Raw genomic sequence first — 22,239 nt, 5'->3', positions numbered from 1 at the left:
CGGTCGATGGCAATTATGTCTGGCCCTCTTGAAGCAAACCCCCACATACGAGACTTCACCCTTTTTCGGGAGACTCATTCCTGAGAAGTTTTTACAAAACTTCAATGGGTGTTAAAACCTCATGATTGCAAAGCATGCACTCTAGCCAAGACAAAACCGCAAGGTTATTGTCTTAAACTCGGTTCTACCGTTTGATGGAGGCAGCCTCCCCCGTCGTTGTACCCTGGGTATAACGACTTGCCGTTTTACACGATAGTCTTTCGTGACTTTTTATTCTATCCTTACAGGGTTATTGTTTCGAACAATTAGTCCCAAAGGAACATTGTTAGCTGACGTTAAAGAACGATAGCAACAGCGTGGGCATCTTTTCATTACGTTACGAACATTTCAAACCCCGCCCACAGGTAAACAGACATCCGTTTCTGTGTAATGAATACTGGCTAGCCCCTCACATAAAGAGGAGGGGTAAACCAAAGGGGAAATGATCGCTTCTATAACTGTATATTTTGTTTGAGAACATGTTCGCTCTCATTCAAGAAAATATTACAGTTAGTCAACGATCAAAATTCTTTCGGCAATAATGTTGCGATTCGTCGCATATACATTATTCCCGCAACCGGATTCGTTGCAAACGTTTCCTGGAGGCAGAGAATACGCATGCGCTAGCGCAAATGGACAAGTACATATATGTGTGCAAGCGATCTTTCTGCCAACAAGGGCTATATACATCTTCCAATTAGAACTCCGTTCTATGTAAGTGTATATTTATATCCCTTACTAAAACCAGGTTATTCAGTACATTACTTGGCTACTTTTCTGTAGCCAGATATACGGCATTTACTGTACGTTCTGCCTCCTTATAGGCATTTTCTTTTCCCCGATCGGAAGTCTTAGTCTCCTACAAAGGCTTTGGCTGGAAACTTCTCATAAGCATTTCTGTTCCCTAGTAGGGAACATTTAATATAAATGCTAGTTTACCGATCGGAGACGAAAAAATATGAAAGTTTTTTGTCCTAAGAAGGAGAAACCTCCGTTACGAACATTTCCAACGTTCTCCAGCTGAGTTCCGGACATGACCTTTAAGTCAAACTACGCATGTATACTTGTCATGCGCACAGTTCGGTGTTACTACGCCGTAGTAGACTTATGCTCTTTACCCACCCAACAATAGATTAAAGATACGTCTCAATCCCCTCTTGGGTTTGGTTGGATGCGTTCGGTGATTACTTTACAGTCTCTTGTCCGGAAAGCGATCTCTATGGAGATTCGCTATTATAACATAAGCTGTACTGATTAACTGGTTTACTGTTTGGTATCGGTCTTATTCGGCCAACCACACTTAAGGATTAGTGGCAGTTGGAGGGAGAACAGGCTGTTCCTCTTCGTTGCAAGAACGTGCAATTAGTTACACGTCTCGACATCATCTCGAGGTGTGTGTATTGCTATGCACCCCCCCCCCTCACCGCTGGACAATCCGCGGATGATGGGTGGCAGACGAGAGCTTTTGCAGAGGCCTGTCTTCTCGTCTTCCCTCTGGACCTGATGCTCTCTATAATGCATCAAAATCGAGAGGGGGGTGGGGCATTTACCATACCATTCCATCCTCGTCTGTTGGCCGATTCAGAAATGTACCAGCATTCACCTCTTTTAGAGAACCATCCAGCAGTACGAAGCCTCAGATGGACAGAGGACAACTAGTTGCAACCATCTACTCGTGTCATTCCTGGTATAGGAATGTGCTTGCAAAACTACCCAGATAGTGGGCTCCTAGTGTCTTGGAATCATCTTGTATCCAACTAAGTCTTAACTTTGTGGGGTCCCCGACTGTGGTTATGCTCGCAGCGTCCCTGATCTTCAGGCTCCCACTCGACCGTTCCCCAGGCCCTCAATCAAGATGTATTCCAAGATCGGTGGGACGGCCTAGAGGTGTGCCTTGTATTTCCCCCCCCCCCCCATTCGGTCTGGTGAAAAAGTCCTCAGCCAAGTCAGGATACGCAGGATCTTATCAATGACTCCAATAGCTTCGCTATGGCATCCCGCAGAATGGTTCCCGGACCTTCTGCAGCCCCTGACGGAGCTCCAATAGCTTCGCTATGGCAACCCGCAGAATGGTTCCCGGACCTTCTACAGCTCCTGACGGAATTTCGAGGGATCTCCTCCACGGCACGATCTTCCAAGAAGCCACATGCTAACACTTTCCTAAGCTGTAGCTTTGCTTCAACTTCTCGCCTGGGACGATCCTACACCACCCCTCTGAGAGAGGCCTTTGCAATAGGTTAAGGAAAAGATGTCGAGGCTCCTCAGACACTTTTCAGCGTCGGTCTTCCAGGCGAAGTGTTCGGACCTTTGTGACTGATGTCGTGGAAGGGGATTCTCTCCCATCGATACCTTTACTTATGCAAGTGTGAGATAACTTGTCCCCCGTCGGATCTCACCCTCCTCCTGGGAATGCGGTTCGGGTCCTTCAGTCTCTGAAGGCCCCTCTCTACGAACCTTAGGTCCAGCATCAGATCACTTCCTTACACTGAAGACGTCCTTTTTACTCACTTCGGCTTTTGACCAAGAGAGTTAGTGTGTTGTATGATCCAACCTCTGATGTCTCCTACCCTAGGAGACGGGGAGAAGTAATACTCAGCGGTGTCCCTGAGTGGATTGCCAAAACTCAAATCCGAGTGTGCTGTACTGTAGGTGCAGCCCATTTCGATTAAAGAGTCTTCGTTCGGTAACCGGAAACCCATCAACTGGGGTTTACCCAGTGAGGAATCTGTGGGGTTACCTTAAAAGAACGATACCAACTCGCCCCCGTGTGTCGGCACTGTTGTCTAGCACGGGGAAGGTCAAGAGCAGGACCTCAAGGATTTCCTTCCCCCCTGGGATCTGAAGGCAATTGAGGTTACTCTTAATCTAGACTCTCCTCCATCCTAAGATCCAGAGCTCGTAACGTCACTGGCGTTGCTACATCCCTGGCGTTCAAGAAACTACTCTGTGGTGCTGATACTTTAAGTGGGCTTGTGGAAGCGTCAATCGACCTTCACGGCCCACTACCTACAAAGACGTAACCCACAAGAACATGGAGACCTTTTCCATTCGTCCTGTGGTGGTCGCACAACAAATGGTCTAAACACCTCAGGCTCCTTGATGGACAAGTAGCAGAGGGTTGAGGGCTGAGGCTACCCGGATTAGTCCGGGGTGAATGAGTAAGAATGCCTGGCTCCTTTCTTCCTTTCACCTTCTCCCCTCTGGGGAAAACAGCTCCACAAGCCTCAGCATAGCTGACCTCACCTCGCTGCAGGTAAGACCCATTTCCCTTGTGCCTCCTAAGTATAGAAGAGTACTTTGTTACGTCCCCAATACCTTTTAGAGGGAGGGTATTGGGTAAGTCTTTAAGAACAATAGGTTCTGTACTCGAGTTCCTATGTTAAAGACAAGCCACACTGTTAGTTCCACTCACACACAAGCTTCTGCAGGCCGCTATCAGTGCATTATCTCATATCGGCACTTGATTTTAGCGAGGGTAGGGTCCCTTCCACTATCGATCACAGATCGAAATAAAGAGGACCCCGGGTCATGACCAAGGCCAGTAGGTGAGGACTTCTTCCCTCCTAAGAGTAAGTCACCCTAATAAAGAGTGAAGGTTTGTATCTGTGTCAGAACAAATAACAAATTTGGAAATAATTTGTATTTTTCCTAACATACAAACCTGGAGCTATTTATACAAATTGGCCCGCCACCCTGTCCCCCGAGAAGTCCTGCCATAAAGCAATGTGGTTACTCAGCCGAGAAGTGTGAGTGAGCAGGGTAGCCAGTCTACCCCTCCCCCCACCCGCTAACTAGCGGATGGGGTAGTTATCCCTCGCTAAAATTATCATGGCTCGTCTTTAAGCTGCGCCGAAAGTAATACCCTAATAAATAGCTCCAGGTTTGTATGTTAGGAAAAATACAAATCATTTTCAAATTTGTTATTTTTTGAAACTGTTGTATCTTGATTTATTTTTATGAATCTCCCCTGAAGTTCATAATGTATTTTCTCCAGAAGCTTGGTCTGATTGACACCTACCCATGAAAATATTCCCATTTTCTTTTGCTTTGACAAAGAAATGCCTTTAACAAAGAAATGGAACCTTCTAGCAGTAAGTGGTAAGAAGCTACTTCAGATACTCTTTGTCTTCAGAGATCTCCATCGATCGGCCACAATTGTACACACTCCTGATTGTTAGATTCTGTGTATAAAGATGTTATACCCTGATTTAGTTAAAAGTTATTGCCTGGAATGTGCACAGTAAATTATTTCTGGAGTATCTTGATCCACATTTCATTTGTGTATCATGTCGTGGGCACCGCTATGATTTAAATAATCATTGTAAAGAGTGCATTTCACTCTTGGTACCACTCATAGAATAGCATGTTTAGAATAACTCTTAAGCTCAATAGGAAACTTGCTGTTAGTTCAGGGGAGAAGCTTGGGAAGACTGGGCTAGTTGATTTTAGAAGGGATGACAACAATAATGACATGCCTCCACCATTAGACAACTCACAACTTCATCCATCTTTTTATAGTGATGAGCTTTATAAGCTGTTGATATCACTTGTTTCCTTTGGTAGACTAAACAAGTCCAGTGAATCCTCCCTTAGTAATGGTAATTTTGGTTCTCACCCCATTGCCAAATTTTACCTGATATCAATACCATTCCATTCAGTAAGGGCTCTGAAAGTATGCTGCGTTCTACAGATTTGAAAACCTCACACAGAGCCTCGAAATCTTTATATGCTGTAGTTCCTTCTGCTGCTAAAGCCTTGCAAAATCACAATTCCAATCGCTCAATAAGACAACTAAATTGTGAGGCAAAAGACCGAGGGGCTTGCCTTGATCCTAATATACCTCCACTTGCTAAAGTAAGCACTTTTCGTCAGTCCATATTACTTACATTGATGGTGTGGCATATTGCATAAATCCTTTAAACTCTGAAGGGGTGAACAAAGTTTCAAATGAAGTTGATAATTTTCATCAGGTTTCAAACAACAGTATACACCATTTGCTTGCAAGCTTGTCTCACAATAACATTACCAGTGTTGATGTAAGCACTAGTACATACAAAACCAAAACGAGTTTACTCATCTTCGTAATTACCCTCTTTTTATATACAGTAGTAAACAAACCTAGAAATTAGCTGATTTTCACACGGTTTCTCTTGCAAGACTGGAAAATGGGGAAGAAGAAATCTCGGAGACAGACGATGAAAGTGAGGAAGTATCGTCTTTTCAATCTTTGCATAACCTTGTTGTAGAGATATACCCTAATAAATTGCTGGAGGTGTGTTCAAAAGTCTCCTATTCTACCAATTCGGAAAAAGTGGCTACTTCCAACAGTTTACGCACCTCAGCTTTATAACTTAGTTATGGATAGATTAAAAAATTGTTGTCTCTGATTTAGAAAAAGACTGGCAATTCAGGTTCGTGTTTAGTGCTTAAACCTCTTTAACACAGACATGCTATTTTGTACAAGACTAATCATTTATTTTGCACATTGTTGGACAATGCCCCTGGTCACCCTGCCAACTTAGCAGACGTCCATCCCAATCTCAGGGCAGTTTACTTGCCAATAACATCCTAATATCAAGGCAGTTTACTTGCCACCTATCATTACTTTCCTGTTACAATCTATGAACCAAGAGGTAATTATTTTCAAGTCCTACTACCTCCGAAGGACAATTGCCATGGCTTTAGAGGCAACATAGAAGGAGAACGACATGACCCTCAAGATGCAAGATGTTCTGGAAGTCCATCAATATCCGAGATGCCATCAAGAACATAGCTGAAGCTTAGGATGAGGCGAAGTAAACCAACATAAACGGTGCCTGGAAGAAGCATTACCCCTAGTGTGTCAATGATTTCTTTGGCTTTGAGGAGACAGTTGAGACTGTCACCAAGAAGGTTGTTACCTAAATAAGCAGCTAGATCTTGAGTTAAGTGCTGATGATGTCACTGAGCTACTCACATCTCATGGAGAATTGTATGCTGAGGATCTCATTGAGCTTGAGAGCCAGGTGATTGTAGAAGAGGAAGACATCCTGGTCCAAGATCCCAAGAAATTTACAGGCAAGGCCTTGGGAGAATTACTAGACAGAGCGATGGAAAAGTTTGAGGAATAGGATCCCAGCATGAAAAGGTTTATAAAGGTGTCCAGGGAGGGTCATAGATGCTGTGAGATGTTACAAGGAGATCTGGAAGAGAAATGGATGCAATCCTGACAGACAAACCTGTGTATCTACTTTAAAAAGGTAGAGAAGCCTGCACCTGAATTTCATAGAGAGACCTGTCCTTAAACCTCAACCCTCTACCTCCAGCTTCTCCAACACTTCTTCCAGCATCACTATCATCTCATCCTGATTCTCCAGCTTTTCCGGTATCTTCCACATCCTTCTCCGAATACAGTAAGCCTGTCTCTCCACTACTTGCAATGCCCCTTACAGTGTGTAGGCCAACCACAGGAATAAAGGTAAGGAATAGTTATATGTTCAGTATTTCTTATTGTCTATTAGTACTGCATTATGAAGGTACACAACTGTATAGGGTACAGTAATTTATGAATGTTAAAGGGTTGTTTTCTCTTTTAAAGTATGTGATACAGTATGTATGGTTGTTTGTATGCATGTACAGTATGTTATATACTGTATATAAATCAGACTTACAATGAAAAAGGATATCCTACCCATCGTGAAAACAGATCTCATTCGTCCCCCGATGACCTTCTGTACAGCATACAAGTCCTATATTTTTACTCTGATCACCTATCTATCAACTCCTCCAAATGGCATACACAAGTTATAGGGAGAAGCCTCATGTAGCATAGTTTGAAGATACTTTTCCATAAGTAAGAGTTTATCTGCCATTATGACTTGTATGAAATTGAGGTTTTTGTTTATGAAACATAAAGTGCAGTGGTCTGCATTGAAAAATAATTCAAATTTGATGGGCTCTGATATTATTGAAATGTTGTTTTCATCTTGCCACAATTTTCTACTCATATTTCAGTTATTTAAAAAAATATATATTTTATTTGCAGGTGGTGAATCTGATACAGGTGGAAAAATTGGCAAAAGAAAGCCAGAGACTCCTCCTCCAGAAGCTCCTCCAGCTAAGGTAAAAAAACACACACTCTCTCTCTCTCTCTCTCTCTCTCTCTCTCTCTCTCTCTCTCTCTCTCTCTCTCTCTCTCTCTCTCTCTCTCTCATATGTATATGCTAAGCCTCTTAGCTATTTAAAGGGACTAAATTTGATACGGGGTAAGGAAAAATTAAAACTTTATTTTCTGCATGTCTCATCAACAGTCCGTTGCAAATGTGTAATTAATTTGTCGTCTCCTATCTCACTTTGGCACAATAAAATACATTACACATGTTCCTACTTTGAAAATGTTGAAATATTTATGACCAAAATAACTTCTTGTTATAAAAACCTTAACCATGTTGTTTTAAACAGAACCATCATTAATCCTTTCACTGCGGAGAACGATTTTAGTTTAGTCAGATTCATAACCTTTCACTGCGGAGAACAACTTTACTCCACATCGCGTTAGAAATTTTAAGCTTAGCGCCTTTTGTTGACGATTTATCTGGCTTCTACATGCTGCCATCTGTTGCCGATTTTATGAACTACCCACTCTGAAGCTCTCGTCTTTCTTCTCCCATTTACTCTATGATTTTGGTAATTTTCTTGTTATATTTACGTTGTGTCAACATGAAATTATGATATATATGCATGTTTTTTTCAATATAAATCAATATTATTCATAGAATTATCGTAATATCATGCTTTCCAAAGTTCGTTTAGCATAAGTAAAAGTTTGTTTACATTAGAGCTCAACAGTTGCCATGACAACTACACAAATAAAAACGTATTTCATGGTATTGGGTGTTCAAAATCAATATAGAAATTAACTTAATTAAATGAATAATGTCAAATAACAAGCACATTCACGTGAAAAGAATTTCCGTGTCCTAAATCCGAAGCTTTGTTTACATTCGTCAGTTGACGTTCAGTCTGTTAGTTGCCTATCGGTCGTTTTATTTTTTAACAGCATAACTTAGTGATCCTAGTTGTTAATATAATTTGTCAATAAATGCTTGTTTCATAGTATCATAAATTTCATACATAATTGTAAATTATGGTATTATTATACTATTAGCAAAACATTTGATATTGTTCTGCTTTTATCAGTCAGCTGACTTTGTCCTTTTAATTTTTCCCTTTAACTCTGGGTTAAAGAATTATTTTTATTTCTTTTCTTTTATATGTGTGATATGGCCTCTACTTCTCGCCAAGTATCTTTAGAAGAAACAGTAGTTACATATAAAGTGAAACGTCATAAAAAAAAAAAAAGTGACAGAAATAGACAAGCCATGTGTTCATGTAGAATACAATAAGTGTATGAGGGAAGTTGATAATTTTGATCAGCTATGCTCAACATATGCTTATAAAAGAAAGAGTCAGAAATGGTACCAACCAAATTGGCATTTTATCATTGAAGCAGCATTAGTAGACTCAAACATATGCTACAACATTCAGAATCCCACTGCTAAATTGGATAAAAAAATAAATTCAGGGGAAAAATATTAACACTACGTTAGAAGGGTATAAGCGGAGCAAAATTCAAAGAAAGGGTAGATTTTCAAATGCAATGGAATCTAGACTAACTGAGAGGCATTTTCCAGCTCAATATGTTGACAAAAACCACAAACCCCAATGTATTATATGCTCTATCTTGCCAAAGAATTGCTTGATGAAAGGTAAAGGCGAATGTAAAAGAAAGCAAACTAGTTATTTTTGTGATCAAATTGTTGAAAAGCCCCCTCTTTGTATCATTCCATGTTTTGAGACATATAATACCCATAAAGTGTACCAAAAGCATCACTAATGTGGAAAATAAATGTATGAGTCAATTATAAATAGGGTGAAGGATTATTAGTGTAATTGATAAAATCATCTTTGGACAGGAATTTTTGTGATTTTTCTTAATTTTTACCTTTTTATCGAAGAATTTAAGGCATAAAGAGATAAACTCAGGTGAAAATATTGTTAAATCCTAAAAACAGAAAGGTTATAGAACACAAAAAACTTAGTTTCATTAAATTTTGAGCATTTTGAATTTTTAGTGAAAATGTGCACAGAGCTGTGCAACATCCTATTTGAATATCCGCAGCGAAAGGGTTAACAACTCTGGGTACCAAAAATAGTTTTACTTAAATTTGCTTTTTCACTATTCAGCAGTACATGGTAGTCAGAAAAGGGTTTTGGCAATGAAAACCCTATATATGGGGAGGTGTTGTGTCATCTCCATGTGTGGTTTAAAATTAACTGGAAAATACAAAAGTGGTTATTAATACTTTGAAATTTTCACGCAGAATGCGAACCAAAATCCATTGAAGGGCAAAAAACATTTTGAGTATTTATTCATTCAGTATGGACATAACAATTTTGTTTCATAATAATGACTTAGCTGTTCAAGATAGTATAAAGAAACAAAGTATTTCCTGCCGAGGCGTCAGGGACGCTAGCAATTCTTATATAACCAGCGGGTAAGTATATTCAAAAATTTATTTTATTATGAAAATAACATATCTCTACCTCTGTTAGAGACTTGTAGGAGGAAGGGATTGACAATTTCTTTTCTCCTATTTATCTTTTAGTGGAATTCTCTTTGGAGAAGTTCCTAAGATCCTTCTCCCTTCAGTTGACTTTAAGAAACTCATGAGAGTTTTTTCTGAAGAGTTTCCAATTTATTTTGTGCCTGCTGCTCCTCGTCCCGCCTTCAGAGTTTTCGCTAAGGAAGGCGTCGAAGGAGTCTCTGTTTACTAAGATGGTGCTGGTGGGGCAGTGCAATAGCACGTCCTCAATGCAGCATAAAGAGCCTAACTGCAGATGTTGGTGCAGCAACACTTTCAGCTGGAGCATCAGGAAGTGCATTAGTGCTTTTGTGAGAGAAGGCAGTGTACCTTTTTTGCTGTGTGCTTGTGGACGTAGGTCTTTGGGGTCTTGAGTCTGATCCTCCGTCAAAACCCTGCGCAACAAATGCTGCAGTACAACCGGCTTGTGAGAGAAGTCGTTGTACATACATATACCAAGGCACTTCCCCCAATTTGGGGGGGTAGCCAACATCAACAAATGAAACAAAACAAAAAGGGGACCTCTACTCTCTACGTTCCTCCCAGCCTGACAAGGGACTCAACCGAGTTCAGCTGGTACTGCTAAGGTGCCACAGCCCACCCTCCCCTGTTATCCACCACAGATGAAGCTTCATAATGCTGAATCCCCCTACTGCTGCTACCTCCTCGGTCATCTAAGGCACCGGAGGAAGCAGCAGGGCCTACCGGAACTGCATCACAATTGCTCGCCATTAATTCCTATTTCTAGCACGCTCTCTTGCCTCTCTCACATCTATTCTCCTATCACCCAGAGCTTTCTTCACTCCATCCATCCACCCAAAACTTGGCCTTCCTCTTGTACTACTCCCATCAACTCTTGCATTTATCACCTTCTTTAGCAGACAGCCATTTTCCATTCTCTCAACATGGCCAAACCACCTCAACACATTCATATCCACTCTAGCTGCTAACTCAATTCTTACACCCGTTCTCACCCTCACCACTTCGTTCCTAACCCTATCTACTCAAGATACACCAGCCATACTCCTTAGACACTTCATCTCAAACACATTCAATTTCTGTCTCTCTGTCACTTTCATTCCCCACAACTCCGATCCATACATCACAGTTGGTACAATCACTTTCTCATGTAGAACTCTCTTTACATTCATGCCCAACCCTCTATTTTTACTACACCCTTAATTGCCCCCAACACTTTGCAACCTTCATTCACTCTCTGACGTACATCTGCTTCCAATCAACCATTTGCTGCAACAACAGACCCCAAGTACTTGAACTGATCCACCTCCTCAAGTAACTCTCCATTCAACATGACATTCAACCTTGCACCACCTTCCCTTCTCGTACATCTCATAACCTTACTCTTACCTACATTAACTCTCAACTTCCTTCTCTCACACACCCTTCCAAATTCTGTCACTAGTCAGTCAAGCTTCTCTTCTGTGTCTGCAACCAGTACAGTATCATCCGCAAACAACAACTGATTTACCTCCCATTCATGGTCATTCTCGTCTACCAGTTTTAATCCTCATCCAAGCACTCGAGCATTCACCTCTCTCACCACTCCATCAACATACAAGTTAAACAACCACGGCGACATCACACATCCCTGTCTCACCCCCACTCTCACCGGAAACCAATCACTCACTTCATTTCCTATTCTAACACATGCTTTACTACCTTTGTAGAAACATTTCACTGCTTGCAACAACCTTCCACCAACTCCATATAACCTCATCACATTCCACATTGCTTCCCTATCAACTCTATCATACGCTTTCTCCAGATCCATAAACGCAACATACACCTCCTTACCTTTTGCTAAATATTTCTCGCATATCTGCCTAACTGTAAAAATCTGATTCATACAACCCCTACCTCTTCTAAAACCACCCTGTACTTCTAAGATTGCATTCTCTGTTTTATCCTTAATCCTATTAATCATTACTCTACCATACACTTTTCCAACTACACTCAACAACTAATACCTCTTGAATTACAACACTCATGCACATTTCCCTTACCCTTATATTGTGGTACAATACATGCACAAACCCAATCTACTGGTACCATTGACAACACAAAACACATATTAAACAACCTCACCAACCATTCAAGTACATTCACACCCCCTTCCTTCAACATCTCAGCTCTCACACCATCCATACCAGATGCTTTTCCTACTCTCATTTCATCTAGTGCTCTCTTCACTTCCTCTATTGTAATCTCTCTCATTCTCATCTCCCATCACCGGCACCTCAACACCTGCAGCAGCAATTATATCTGCCTCCCTATTATCCTCAACATTCAGTAAACTTTCTAAATATTCCGCCCACCTTTTCCTTGCCTCCTCTCCTTTTAACAACCTTCCATTTCCATCTTTCACAGTCTCTTCAATTATTGAGCCAGCCTTCCTTACTCTCTTCACTTCTTTCCAAAACTTCTTATTCTCTTCATATGACTGACCCAATCCCTGATCCCACCTCAGGTCAGCTGCCCTCTTTGCCTCACGTACCTTGCGCTTTACTTCCACATTTTTCTCATTGTACATAGAAAAATTCTCGATCATCTAATAGAGCTTGAGGATGATGGGAGACTGGATGCAATGAGGCATAAAAACCTATGAAGCCAGCTTCCTTATCAGGTATGCCAGGATAGCAAAGGTGGAGGTCTAGCCACGTTAAGGTCGAGGACCTGTTTGCAAGCAATGAAGCAGGATAACTTTGCACCACCCCTTTTTTTCTTCCTCTCTTCTCCCTCAAGAGTTGGTCAAAGACACAGGTTTTGGTGTCTAAATCAGCAAGAAAGTTTCTGCATACGTTTTCTCTAAACCGCACAGACTACAGTAGGAGCCAGATTAACTTCTTCTAGCGAGCCTGGGAGAGGAGAGGAGCAGACCTTTGGTCCGTGCTATTACTAAAGGATGGATGCGAAATCTTTTTCCTAGTGAAACCTCCTTTATTAGTTACTCCGATAGACCTCTCTGCCAAATACAGAGAGGAGCCTAAGAGACAGGCTATGCAACATCAAATGTCTCTTTTTGGAGAGGGAGGCTATTGTCCGGTCCTGAATGTCACTGCTCTCAACGCCTTTGTTCAGAAGACAAGACAAAGTTCTCCATGGAGACATCGAAATCAGTCCTTACAGCAGTAGGAAAGGTCCACTGGATGGTCTCTTTAGACCTCCAGGATGCATACTTCCACATCCTCATCCATCCGAATTTCAAGCAATACCTAAAGGTTCGTGTATAGGAGGAAGTTGTCCAGTTTTGGGCTCTTTGTTTCGGTCTGAGTACCACCCCTCAAATAGAGGGTGCGTCTGTTAGGACCTGTCGTTTTTTCTTATCCTTAGACCTCTTCCAAGGAATGTCGACCTTATAACTTCTTACAGGCTCCCTATACCCTGGGAAAAGGAATGTCGAACGACAAAGGAAACGAGAGGCTTTAGCTCCCGAGCAGACGCCTCCTCGAGCATACCTATTGACGCTTCCCAGGACGCTTACCTTCATCATAGGAAAGGTGAGGTAAAAGTTTCTTCGTCATCTTCGGATGACGCAGCGCCCAGACGAGGCTGGCGTCAACTTCCAGACCAATGAAGAGGAAGGTGGACATGGTCAATCAGCGTCCTATCATGACACCGCAAGCTTCTAGTCATAGTCTTTGGAGTAGTCCTGAGCGTTTTTTCTTTCTACCGAAGAAAACTCTCCTACCAAACATCCTTTAAGGTCGTCGGCAACTGTCAAATAATGTCCGACTCACCCAGTTGCAGGACAGTTGTCCGAGCCTAGCATGACATTGGTTCATGCTCCTTCTCCACCGTTAAACTGGTTATCGTCTTCTGGACACACTGCGTGTTTTTTAAACGGTGTAGAAAGAGAGCTTGTGGTAGACGTGATGTCTCCTGTACCACAACAGGTTGATCCTATTTTTATTATGCTGCTAGATATGCAACAGAAGCTTTCTTCACTCATGCTAGTTTATCAGCCTGCGAACAACAAGAGAGTAGCAGGCCTGGACCCTGAGTGTCAGGTAACTTCACACCTGGACACCAAGCGTAGTGAGGCTACTAGTCGAGATATTCTTGATGACGAACGTCTTTACAACTCCCTAGTTAAATGTCGTATTTTAGCCATTTTAACCCAAGGAGTCAAACAGACAGACGTGACGTCGAACGTCCACCTAACGGGACGTCGAGCTTCCAGTGGAACATGACGTCCAGCAAGACGTGACGTCGAGCATCTATCGGGACGCGATGTCAACCATCAAGCAGAATGCGACCCCGAGCGTCAAACAGCTCGTGACATGGACTTGTACGCATTTCCACTGTTCAATTCATTACAAAGTGATGCAAAAGTTTGTCACACGAAAGGAAGGGATTGATTCTAGTGGCCCTCTTTTGGTCCTCAGAGAGTGGTTCACAGAGGTACTGCAATTGATGGTAGACACTCAAAGAAGTCTTTCATTAAGAGTGGATTTACTCAAACAACCCCACTTGGAAGGTACCATCTAAATCTCCAAGCTCTTCATCTAACTGTCTTCAGATTATCGAAAAACTCACAAGAACTAGAGGTTTTTTCGAAGGAAGCAACTAGAGCTATTGCAGGAGCAAGGAGTACTTCTTCCATCAAGGTTTAACAATCTAGGTACGAGGTTGGTTAGAGAGGGGTGCAGAGTCAACTCTCTTTCCTCGCCCAGTACTTCTGTAACTCAGATTGCTGACTTCCTGTTACATCTTCGAAGGAAATGCAATTTTATCATCCTCTACCATCATAGGATACAAGAGTATGTTAGCAACCGTATTCATGGCACAAAGACTTGGACCTTGCTAATGTTTAAGACCTACAGAAACTTCTCAAATCGTTTGAAACATCAAAGCAACAGCTCCAAGATTCACCAGTTTAGAATCTGAATATTGTCCTGAAGTTCATTATGAGTGACAGGTTTGAGCCCTTGCATTCAGCTTCATTTAAGGACCTCACGATGAAGACTTTATTTTTGGTCAGTCTGGCGACAGCTCACAGAGTCAGTGGGATTCATGCTTTTAGCGTAAATGATTGGTTTTTTCGAGATCACAAAGCTATCTGCTCATTGCAGTTAGGCTTTCTCGCCAAGAACGAACACCCTTCTCAACCTTGACCCAAGGCTTTTGAGATTCCGAACTTTTCGGATGTGGCTGGCGAGGAGTTAGAGAGAGTCCTGTGCTCAGTAAGAGCCCTGAAGTTATATCTGAACTGAACGAAAGAGTTGCAAGGCTAGTCGGAAGCTCTTTGGTGCTCAGTCTAGAAGTCCTCGTTACAGATGTCGAAGAGTGCTCTTTCATTCTTCATCAGGCTCTTAATTAAGAGGCTCATGCACTTTGCAGTAAGGCAGACTGCAAGTTTTTATAAAGGCCAAGACGCTTGAAGTTCAAACTGTAACAACTTTGGTGACCTTCAAGCAGAATAGATCGTTGCAAAGCATTAAGGACACAACCTTTTAGAGGAGTAAATCTGTGTTCGGTTCACATTATTTGAAACGTCGGGGGAATAAGTGCTCTCCTTCCTCCACGTGCCCGGAGTGCGAGTCCTGGCCAGAACTTCAGTGGTCCTTGTTCGCCAAGAAGAAGAAGAAGGCGCCCAAAAGATCTACCAAGAAGGTGGGCCTTTCCTCGCTGCGAACGTCGCCCTCAGCGCCTTCGGAGAGAGGTTCTCCTTCACCTTCCCCTACCCAGGGTAGGGGACGAGGTAACTCCGTTGCAGGGAAACGGCCCATTGCCGTTCCCCACGAGTCTGATGTCGGGGAATATGTTGTGAAGGGGCCTACGCAGACGAGTGGGGTGTCTGCTAGTGTGGCGGAAGTTTGTGTGGTAGACGAAGGCCTGGTGCCCGCAGGACCTGTCTCAAGTGAAGACCCGATGTGGGGGAAGCCCGAAACAGCGCCTACCCCTCCATCGTGGCAGTGCTTTTCAGGTTCAGCGGGTTCCCGGAGCGGTCAGGACAAAGAAAGGTGGTCCACGTGTTCTTCGGACCCCGACTCCATTGCGTGGACAGCGCCTAGGACGCCCTTCAGGTCCCCTATGCGGCATGAAGAAGAGTTCGAGGGATGGTTTGCCTCTCGACCCGTTATCCGCTCTCCCCCGGCGCCATCAGCTACGCTTCCGCCGGACTTCATGGAGCCCTCTACCCTAGTATCCAGATCAAGGACCCCTAGAAGATTCGTGATAGAGTCAGAGGATTCAGACGGCTCTTTTTCCTCGGACAGCTACTCCTCCTACAGCTCTTTCTTGTCGGAAAGCTCTAGCAGCCGGGACTCTAGGAGAAAGAGGAAGAGGTCCAGAAGGAGGAGAGCTAGCTCCCACGCCAGCCCGGCCAGGAAGAGGTCGAAGTCCTCGAGAAGGAGATACATCACAGTGGTTCGTCACCGTCGTGAGTCTAGCAAGACGGCTGCCGCTCCAGTGCCTGCCTTGGTGGCTGCTGGAGCCGCTTCCGTACCCTTGCCCAGGGTCTCTTCGGCCCCGCCCGCTCGTCGGGTGCAGCCGTTGGCACACTTCCAGTTGCCCCTTCCCGGCAAGTCATCGGCTCCATCCGCGCGACGGGACCCTACGTGGATGGGACCCAGCGGCTCGGCCCCTCAGCCACTTCGTCGCAGCGGCTCCGGCCAAGTTACGGAGCACGCCGCTGCCACGACCATCAAGCAGCGCCGTCCGGATTCCCCGGGAGGGGGTAGACCCATGACGGCTACCCCCACCCTGGCGGCTCTATCCGCGGCGGAGGCAGCCGCTCCATCCTCCCGCCAAGAGGGGAGAGATGCCTCCGCTCCCACGGATCCCTGCGTGTTCGATGCTGCTTCCGACACGGAGGTGCAGATAGTGGAGGAGTTGTTGGGTGCAGGCGAGTGGTCTCCAGACAAAGTCTCATCATACAGGAAGGTTCTGGCCCTCATTCGACACCACCATTGGCTGGACGAGCCTCAGCCTTCGTCGGAACAAGCCTGGCTGTCAGGTTTGGGCAGGATGGTTGACAATTCTGTCCAACAGAAACCATCCCTGACCCTACCTTCAGCGCCCGACATTGCCCTGGGGATGGAACATGTAGATCGGTTTGTGTCAGGCCCGAAGAACTCACTGAGAGCCCAGGGTTCCTTCAAGTTCCTGCCGGGCCTTAAAACCCAGAAGAAGTTCTATGTCCCAGACGGGCGGCACTCCGAGCCCCGCACACAGAAAGAGGCGGTCGCTACCCTGAACCAGGGCAACACCGATGAGAGGAGCCTGAACGCTCTGGTGGTGTTCTCGCAAGCAGAGGCCGCCATGATGGAGTACACCTCGCAAGATATAGTGAATGTAACCTCATGGTTGGACTGGTGGGCATGCACCCTAGCAGGTTTCCAACTGGAGCACGACCTGTCGGTGCTGGAGAATCAGGCCCTGTTACAGGAACTAATCCGCTTGGGGGGCAAGTCGATGAAGTTCCTCACCTTCCAGTCCCTTACCCAGACAGCTAACTGGGTTCTGAGGAGAAGGGACACGGTGTTGAACAGGCTGCCCCGTAGGCTCCCCGAGAGAGAAGCTAAATTCTTAAGGAACTCCCCTGTCTGGTGCGAGACCGTGTTCCCCCTTCAGCCAGTAGCGGAGACAATAGAGAGGGTTGGGAAGTTGAAAAGTTCGGCCGAACGCAGACAACAGGTGGCAAGGTAGCCTTCATTTAGAAGATTGTCAGCTAGGCAGGAGGCCTCCTCCTCTTCCTGGCAACAGTCCCCACGGCCCTCCAGAAGGGGTGGTGCCCAGCCTCAGGCCTCCTTTAGACCGAAATACTCAGGATCAAGGAGAGGCCGCTCTAGCCATCTCCCTAGAAGGAGATAGGGAGAGAGGCCCCCTACGCCTTCCCACACCTCAGGTGGGGGGATGCCTCAAACAGTATTGGCAAGCATGGCGGGACAACGGAGCGGATCCGTGGACGGTGACAGTCCTCAGGGAGGGATACAGGATTTCCTTCCTGGCAGAACTGCCCCCTCTGATCCCTGAACATCGAGCAGAGTGGCTAGCACCCAAAGACAACAGAGAAGAGAGCAGCCCTGCAAGCAGAAGTGGAAGCCATGTTAAGCAAGGGAACCCTACAGCCCGTCCACGAGCCTTCTCCGGGTTTCTACAGCAGGCTCTTCCTGGTGGAGAAAGCGACGGGAGGTTGGAGGCCAGTCATCGACCTCTCGGCTCTGAACAAGTTCATCAAGAAGACCCCCTTCAAGATGGACACGCCGAAGGCGGTGCTGGTGGCCTTGAGGGAAGGGGATTTCATGATGTCCCTGGATCTCAAGGATGCTTATTTTCAAATCCCCGTATACCCCTCCAGCAGGAGGTTCCTCAGAGTAAGGGGGGGTTCCCAGTCCCTTCAGTTCAAGACCCTCTTCTTCGGCCTGTCGACAGCTCCACAAGTGTTCATGAGGGTGTTCGCCCTGGTTTCAGTCTGGGCACACAAACAGGGCATCAGGTTGGTCAGGTACCTAGACAACTGGTTGCTGCTTTCAGCCTCAGAGGCAGTCTTATAAGATCAAGGCACACTTCTGCTGCACTTCTGCAAGGAGCTCGAGATTACGATCAACCTCGAGAAGTCCCAGTTAGTCCCCACCACCAGGATGACGTACCTGGGGATGGTCCTGGATTCCTAGCTGGCGAGAGCCTTCCCTTCCCAGGAGAGGCTGGACAACCTAGACCAAGTGATTCGCCCGTTTATAGCAGACATCCAATGAGAGCCAAGGATTGGTAGAGACTAGTGGGTCACTTGGTCTTGTTGGAAAAATTGGTCCCACAAAGCAGGCTCAAGCTCAGACCAATACAATGGAACCTGAAGGATCTCTTGTCAGCGAAGGAGTCCCCACAGAAGCTAGTCAAGGTGTCCCTGTCCTCCAAGGACATGCTCCTTTGGTGGTCCGACAGGAGGAACACGCTGAAAGGAATTCCGTGCGCTTCCGCTCCTCCGGAGATGATGCTCTTCACGGACGCATCGAAAGAGGGGTGGGGAGCTCATCTCCTGGAAGAAACAGCAGAGGGAAAATGATCAGTGGAGGAAAGGTCCCGACACATTAATCTGCTCGAACTCATGGCGGTACAGAAGGCCCTGGCATCATTCGCCCGTCTCCTCCGGGGAAACTCGGTGTCACTCATGTGCGACAACGCCACGGTGGTGGCGTACATCAAGAAGCAGGGAGGCTTAAGGTCAAGGGAACTGTGCGACCTCACGGCTCAAATCCTGGAATGGACCGAAAGGAACCACATTCTGCTCACAGCCAGGTTCATTTCGGGAAAGAGAAACGTCCTGGCCAACGGCCTCAGCAGGACAGGACAGGTAGTAGGGTCAGAAAGGTCTCTTCATCCGCAGGTGGCACAGGAGGTTCTCCAGAGTTGGGGCTCCCCGGCGATAGACCTGTTCACCACAAGGCTCAGTGCACAGCTTCCCGTATTCTGCCTCCCAGTACCAGATCTGATAGCAGCGTTCGAGGACGCCTTCCAACACTCGTGGGACGGCCTCAACGTTTATGCCTTTCCCTCCTTCGGGATCATCAGGCAGGTGCTCAACAGGCTAAGGCAGTCGAGATCTACAAAGATGATTTTGGTAGCGCCCTGTTGGCCAGAGAGGGAGTGGTTCGCGGGTCTTCAGGACCTGGCCACCCTTCCTCCGTGGCCCCTTCCGGCAAGAGAAGACCTACTAAGCCAACCTCACTTCCGAAGGCTACACAAAAACTCCCAGGGCCTGAGACTACATGCGTGGAGGTTATCAAGCGCCTGCTAAGGAAAGAGGGATTCTCGGATAAGACTGCTGCCAGGATGTCGGGATATCTCCGGAAGTCCTCGTGCGTTGTGTACCAGGCCAAGTGGGCCACTTTTGTTAAATGGTGTGCCACACAGAATCTGCGGCCCTTAGACGTATCGGTCCACAGTATTGCAGACTTCCTAGTTCACCTTAGGGATGACCGGGGAGTCTCCATTCCAGCCATCAAAGGAGTCCGTGCAGCACTGGGCCAGGTTTTCCAACTCAAGGGCATCAACCTAGGGGCTTCTCGCCACATATCCATGCTCATCAGGAGTTTTGAACAGTTGTGTGACCCTCGCTCCTCAAGGGTTCCTCAGTGGGATGTAGCCAAGGTCCTCAGGGCTCTCTCGAGGCCCCCCTTCGAGCCTCTTAAAGACATCCTAGATAAGGACCTCACCCTCAAGGCTGTATTCTTGCTAGCTCTTGCCTCTGCCAAACGGGTGAGTGAACTCCACGGCTTGTCCTTCAAAGACCCAGAACCCAGCAATTGCGGACCCTAGGTTCGAGGAATTCTCTATTCCAACAATTCCGCGCTCAGATAATCCGGAAGACCTGCTTTTGTGCCCCATGAGGACTATCAGGAAATATCTCTGTAGAACATCCAACCTCAGGCCAGCTATTAAAAGTTTGTTCGTATCTGGCCCAGTCAAGAAAGCAATCTCTAAGAACACTATATCTTTCTGGCTCCGACAGGTTATCAAGACGGCGTACGAGGGTGATGGTTTCACGGTCCCTGGGACCCCGAGACTCCATGATATTAGGGGCCTTAGCACGTCCTTGCCTTTGACACCAACATGGCAGTGGGCCAAATCTTACGAGCGGGTACTTGGGCTAGACAAGGATTGCACGAGGAAGTCCCTGGATGCCTTCTCCATTGGGCCAGTAATTTCAGCTATGCAGCAAGTTTAGTGGTTTTGGGCCCCGGATAGCCCATGGGAAGTAATCGCAAGTGACAGGTTCCTCCTTACTCCCCCCCCTTCCTTGCTACCCTCTCCCTTCTCCCACCCTTTTCCTATCCTTCCATGTGAGAGATGGACGTTGAGGTACACCATGTCTGGATTATATATAAAGGTGAGTTGTACATAAGGTAGACTTTTGCGTGCTTTCCCCTGCTCTCCTACCTCTCCACTGGGTAGTCTAGACCTAGCCTCCTATCTAGGTCTTGTGCCCCAGGATGGTTGCGATATATTCCGGCCTGTAAGCCACTCCCTCCTCCTAAGGTATAAGTCTCCTAAGAAAGTAGTTCGAGGTAAGTACTCCGTGTTGGAACAAATCACAAATTTTTAGTAATTTGTATTTTTCCTAACTGTATTACCTCGAACTACTTTCGGGTTATGGCCCACCCATCCTACCCCGAGTATCTTACAGGAGTTCGAGGAGGACTTAAAACATATGCTTACTGACGACCTAGCAGCACTTCCTCACGCGCTGACTCCGGGGCGCCCCAGGGCGAGTATCCTTCCACCCCGGAGTGCCCCGACAAGGTAACGGAGAGAGGGGGAACTACGCAAAATTCTTGGTCGGTTAATGAGGAGATCCCAGATCCTCCTAAGAAAGTAGTTCGAGGTAAGTACTATTAGGAAAAATACAACTTACTTAAAATTTTTGATGTTTTTTTTTTTTTTTTTTTTTTACAAAAGCTCTAATCAAGTTAGCCTTTGGTAATGTCTCAAGCCTACTTTATTTACATAATCTACTGTTCATATTATATTGTTCCTTAACCTTTTACTATTTTCACCTTGATATTATGTAATACAGTACAGAATTGCATCAGCCACTATTACATCAAAACTGTACATACACATAAATGTTCTTTTAGTAGAGTTGTGACTGAAAATAAGTTACTGCATCACAATAGGTAAGTTTTTATATGAACTTGAAAGAAGTTACTGCATTAAGGGAAGTTTTTATTTGCAATTCATTTGATATATGGTATGGTGGGTCGAATATAGGTCTTCTCTTATTGGTAATTTAAGAGATGTAAAACAATACCCAAATACATATACAGGACTGTACTGTAGTATTAACAATCTGGCAATCTTGAAGCCTCAACGGTCAAAAATTTTATTGTAATTAGCTACTTTAGATCATTTCCTTTAATTATTGCTGGATTAAAGGATTATCTATTGCTGAGCTGTAGCAGAGTATTCCTGACTTTAAAGATCATAGTTTTTAAATTATAGTAACATTTCAAGACGGTTCTTTCAAAATGCGTAAACATCATGCAATATATTGTTTTTATGATTTTTATTAAGGTTTTTGTTCTTCAGAGTAGGAAACATTATTTCCAAGTAACAAAAAGAAATGCATTTTTTCATTTGTTAATCATTTTATTCCTAGATTGTAGCCAGAAGCCCTCCACCTATAGCTCCTGTTGCTCCACAAGTTAAAAAGCCTCAAGCTAATAGAAGAGAAGAGTTACTTAAGCAGCTCAGAGCTGTCGAGGATGCCATAGCCAGAAAGAGAACTAAGTTACCAACATAGCATATCAAGGTAAGTTTCATGAAAAAAATTTAGTATCTTTTCCAATTTTATTCAAATGTGGAATTTTAAATCCATCACTGTAATAAAGAAATTTAATAATGACCTTCTTGGTTTTATGTTAGTACAGTAGGGTCCCGAATTATGCGAGAATTTGGTCGATGAAAGGCCTCGTGTAATTGGAAATTCGTATATTTTGAAACACATCATGGCGGCAAACAGCAACCTACCCGTCAATTTTTTTTTCACTCCATTTCTAGCTTTCTAGCTATATATATACTGTATATACACTGTGTGTGTGTATGTATGTGTGTA

General features: G+C 44.9%; 1 protein-coding gene across 21 annotated transcripts in view; it reads left to right on the top strand.

The window, feature by feature from the left end:
- LOC137625896 (zinc finger CCCH domain-containing protein 18-like) overlaps positions 1–22,239 on the top strand; it is a 384,898-nt gene that overhangs the window by 336,211 nt on the left and 26,448 nt on the right. For all 21 annotated transcript variants that reach the window (XM_068356883.1, XM_068356874.1, XM_068357032.1 and 18 more), the window contains 2 exons: positions 7,064–7,140; positions 21,784–21,936. In XM_068356883.1, coding sequence (XP_068212984.1) covers positions 7,064–7,140; positions 21,784–21,927 — 221 coding nt within the window. In that variant the 3' untranslated portion in view covers positions 21,928–21,936. The remainder of the gene's footprint in view (positions 1–7,063; positions 7,141–21,783; positions 21,937–22,239) is intronic.

This window comes from Palaemon carinicauda, chromosome 2 (genome assembly GCF_036898095.1).
Source record: "Palaemon carinicauda isolate YSFRI2023 chromosome 2, ASM3689809v2, whole genome shotgun sequence".
In the NCBI taxonomy this organism is placed as follows: domain Eukaryota; kingdom Metazoa; phylum Arthropoda; class Malacostraca; order Decapoda; family Palaemonidae; genus Palaemon; species Palaemon carinicauda.
The sequence above is the reverse complement of the archived record's forward strand: the minus strand, read 5'-3'. Positions and strand labels throughout refer to the sequence as shown.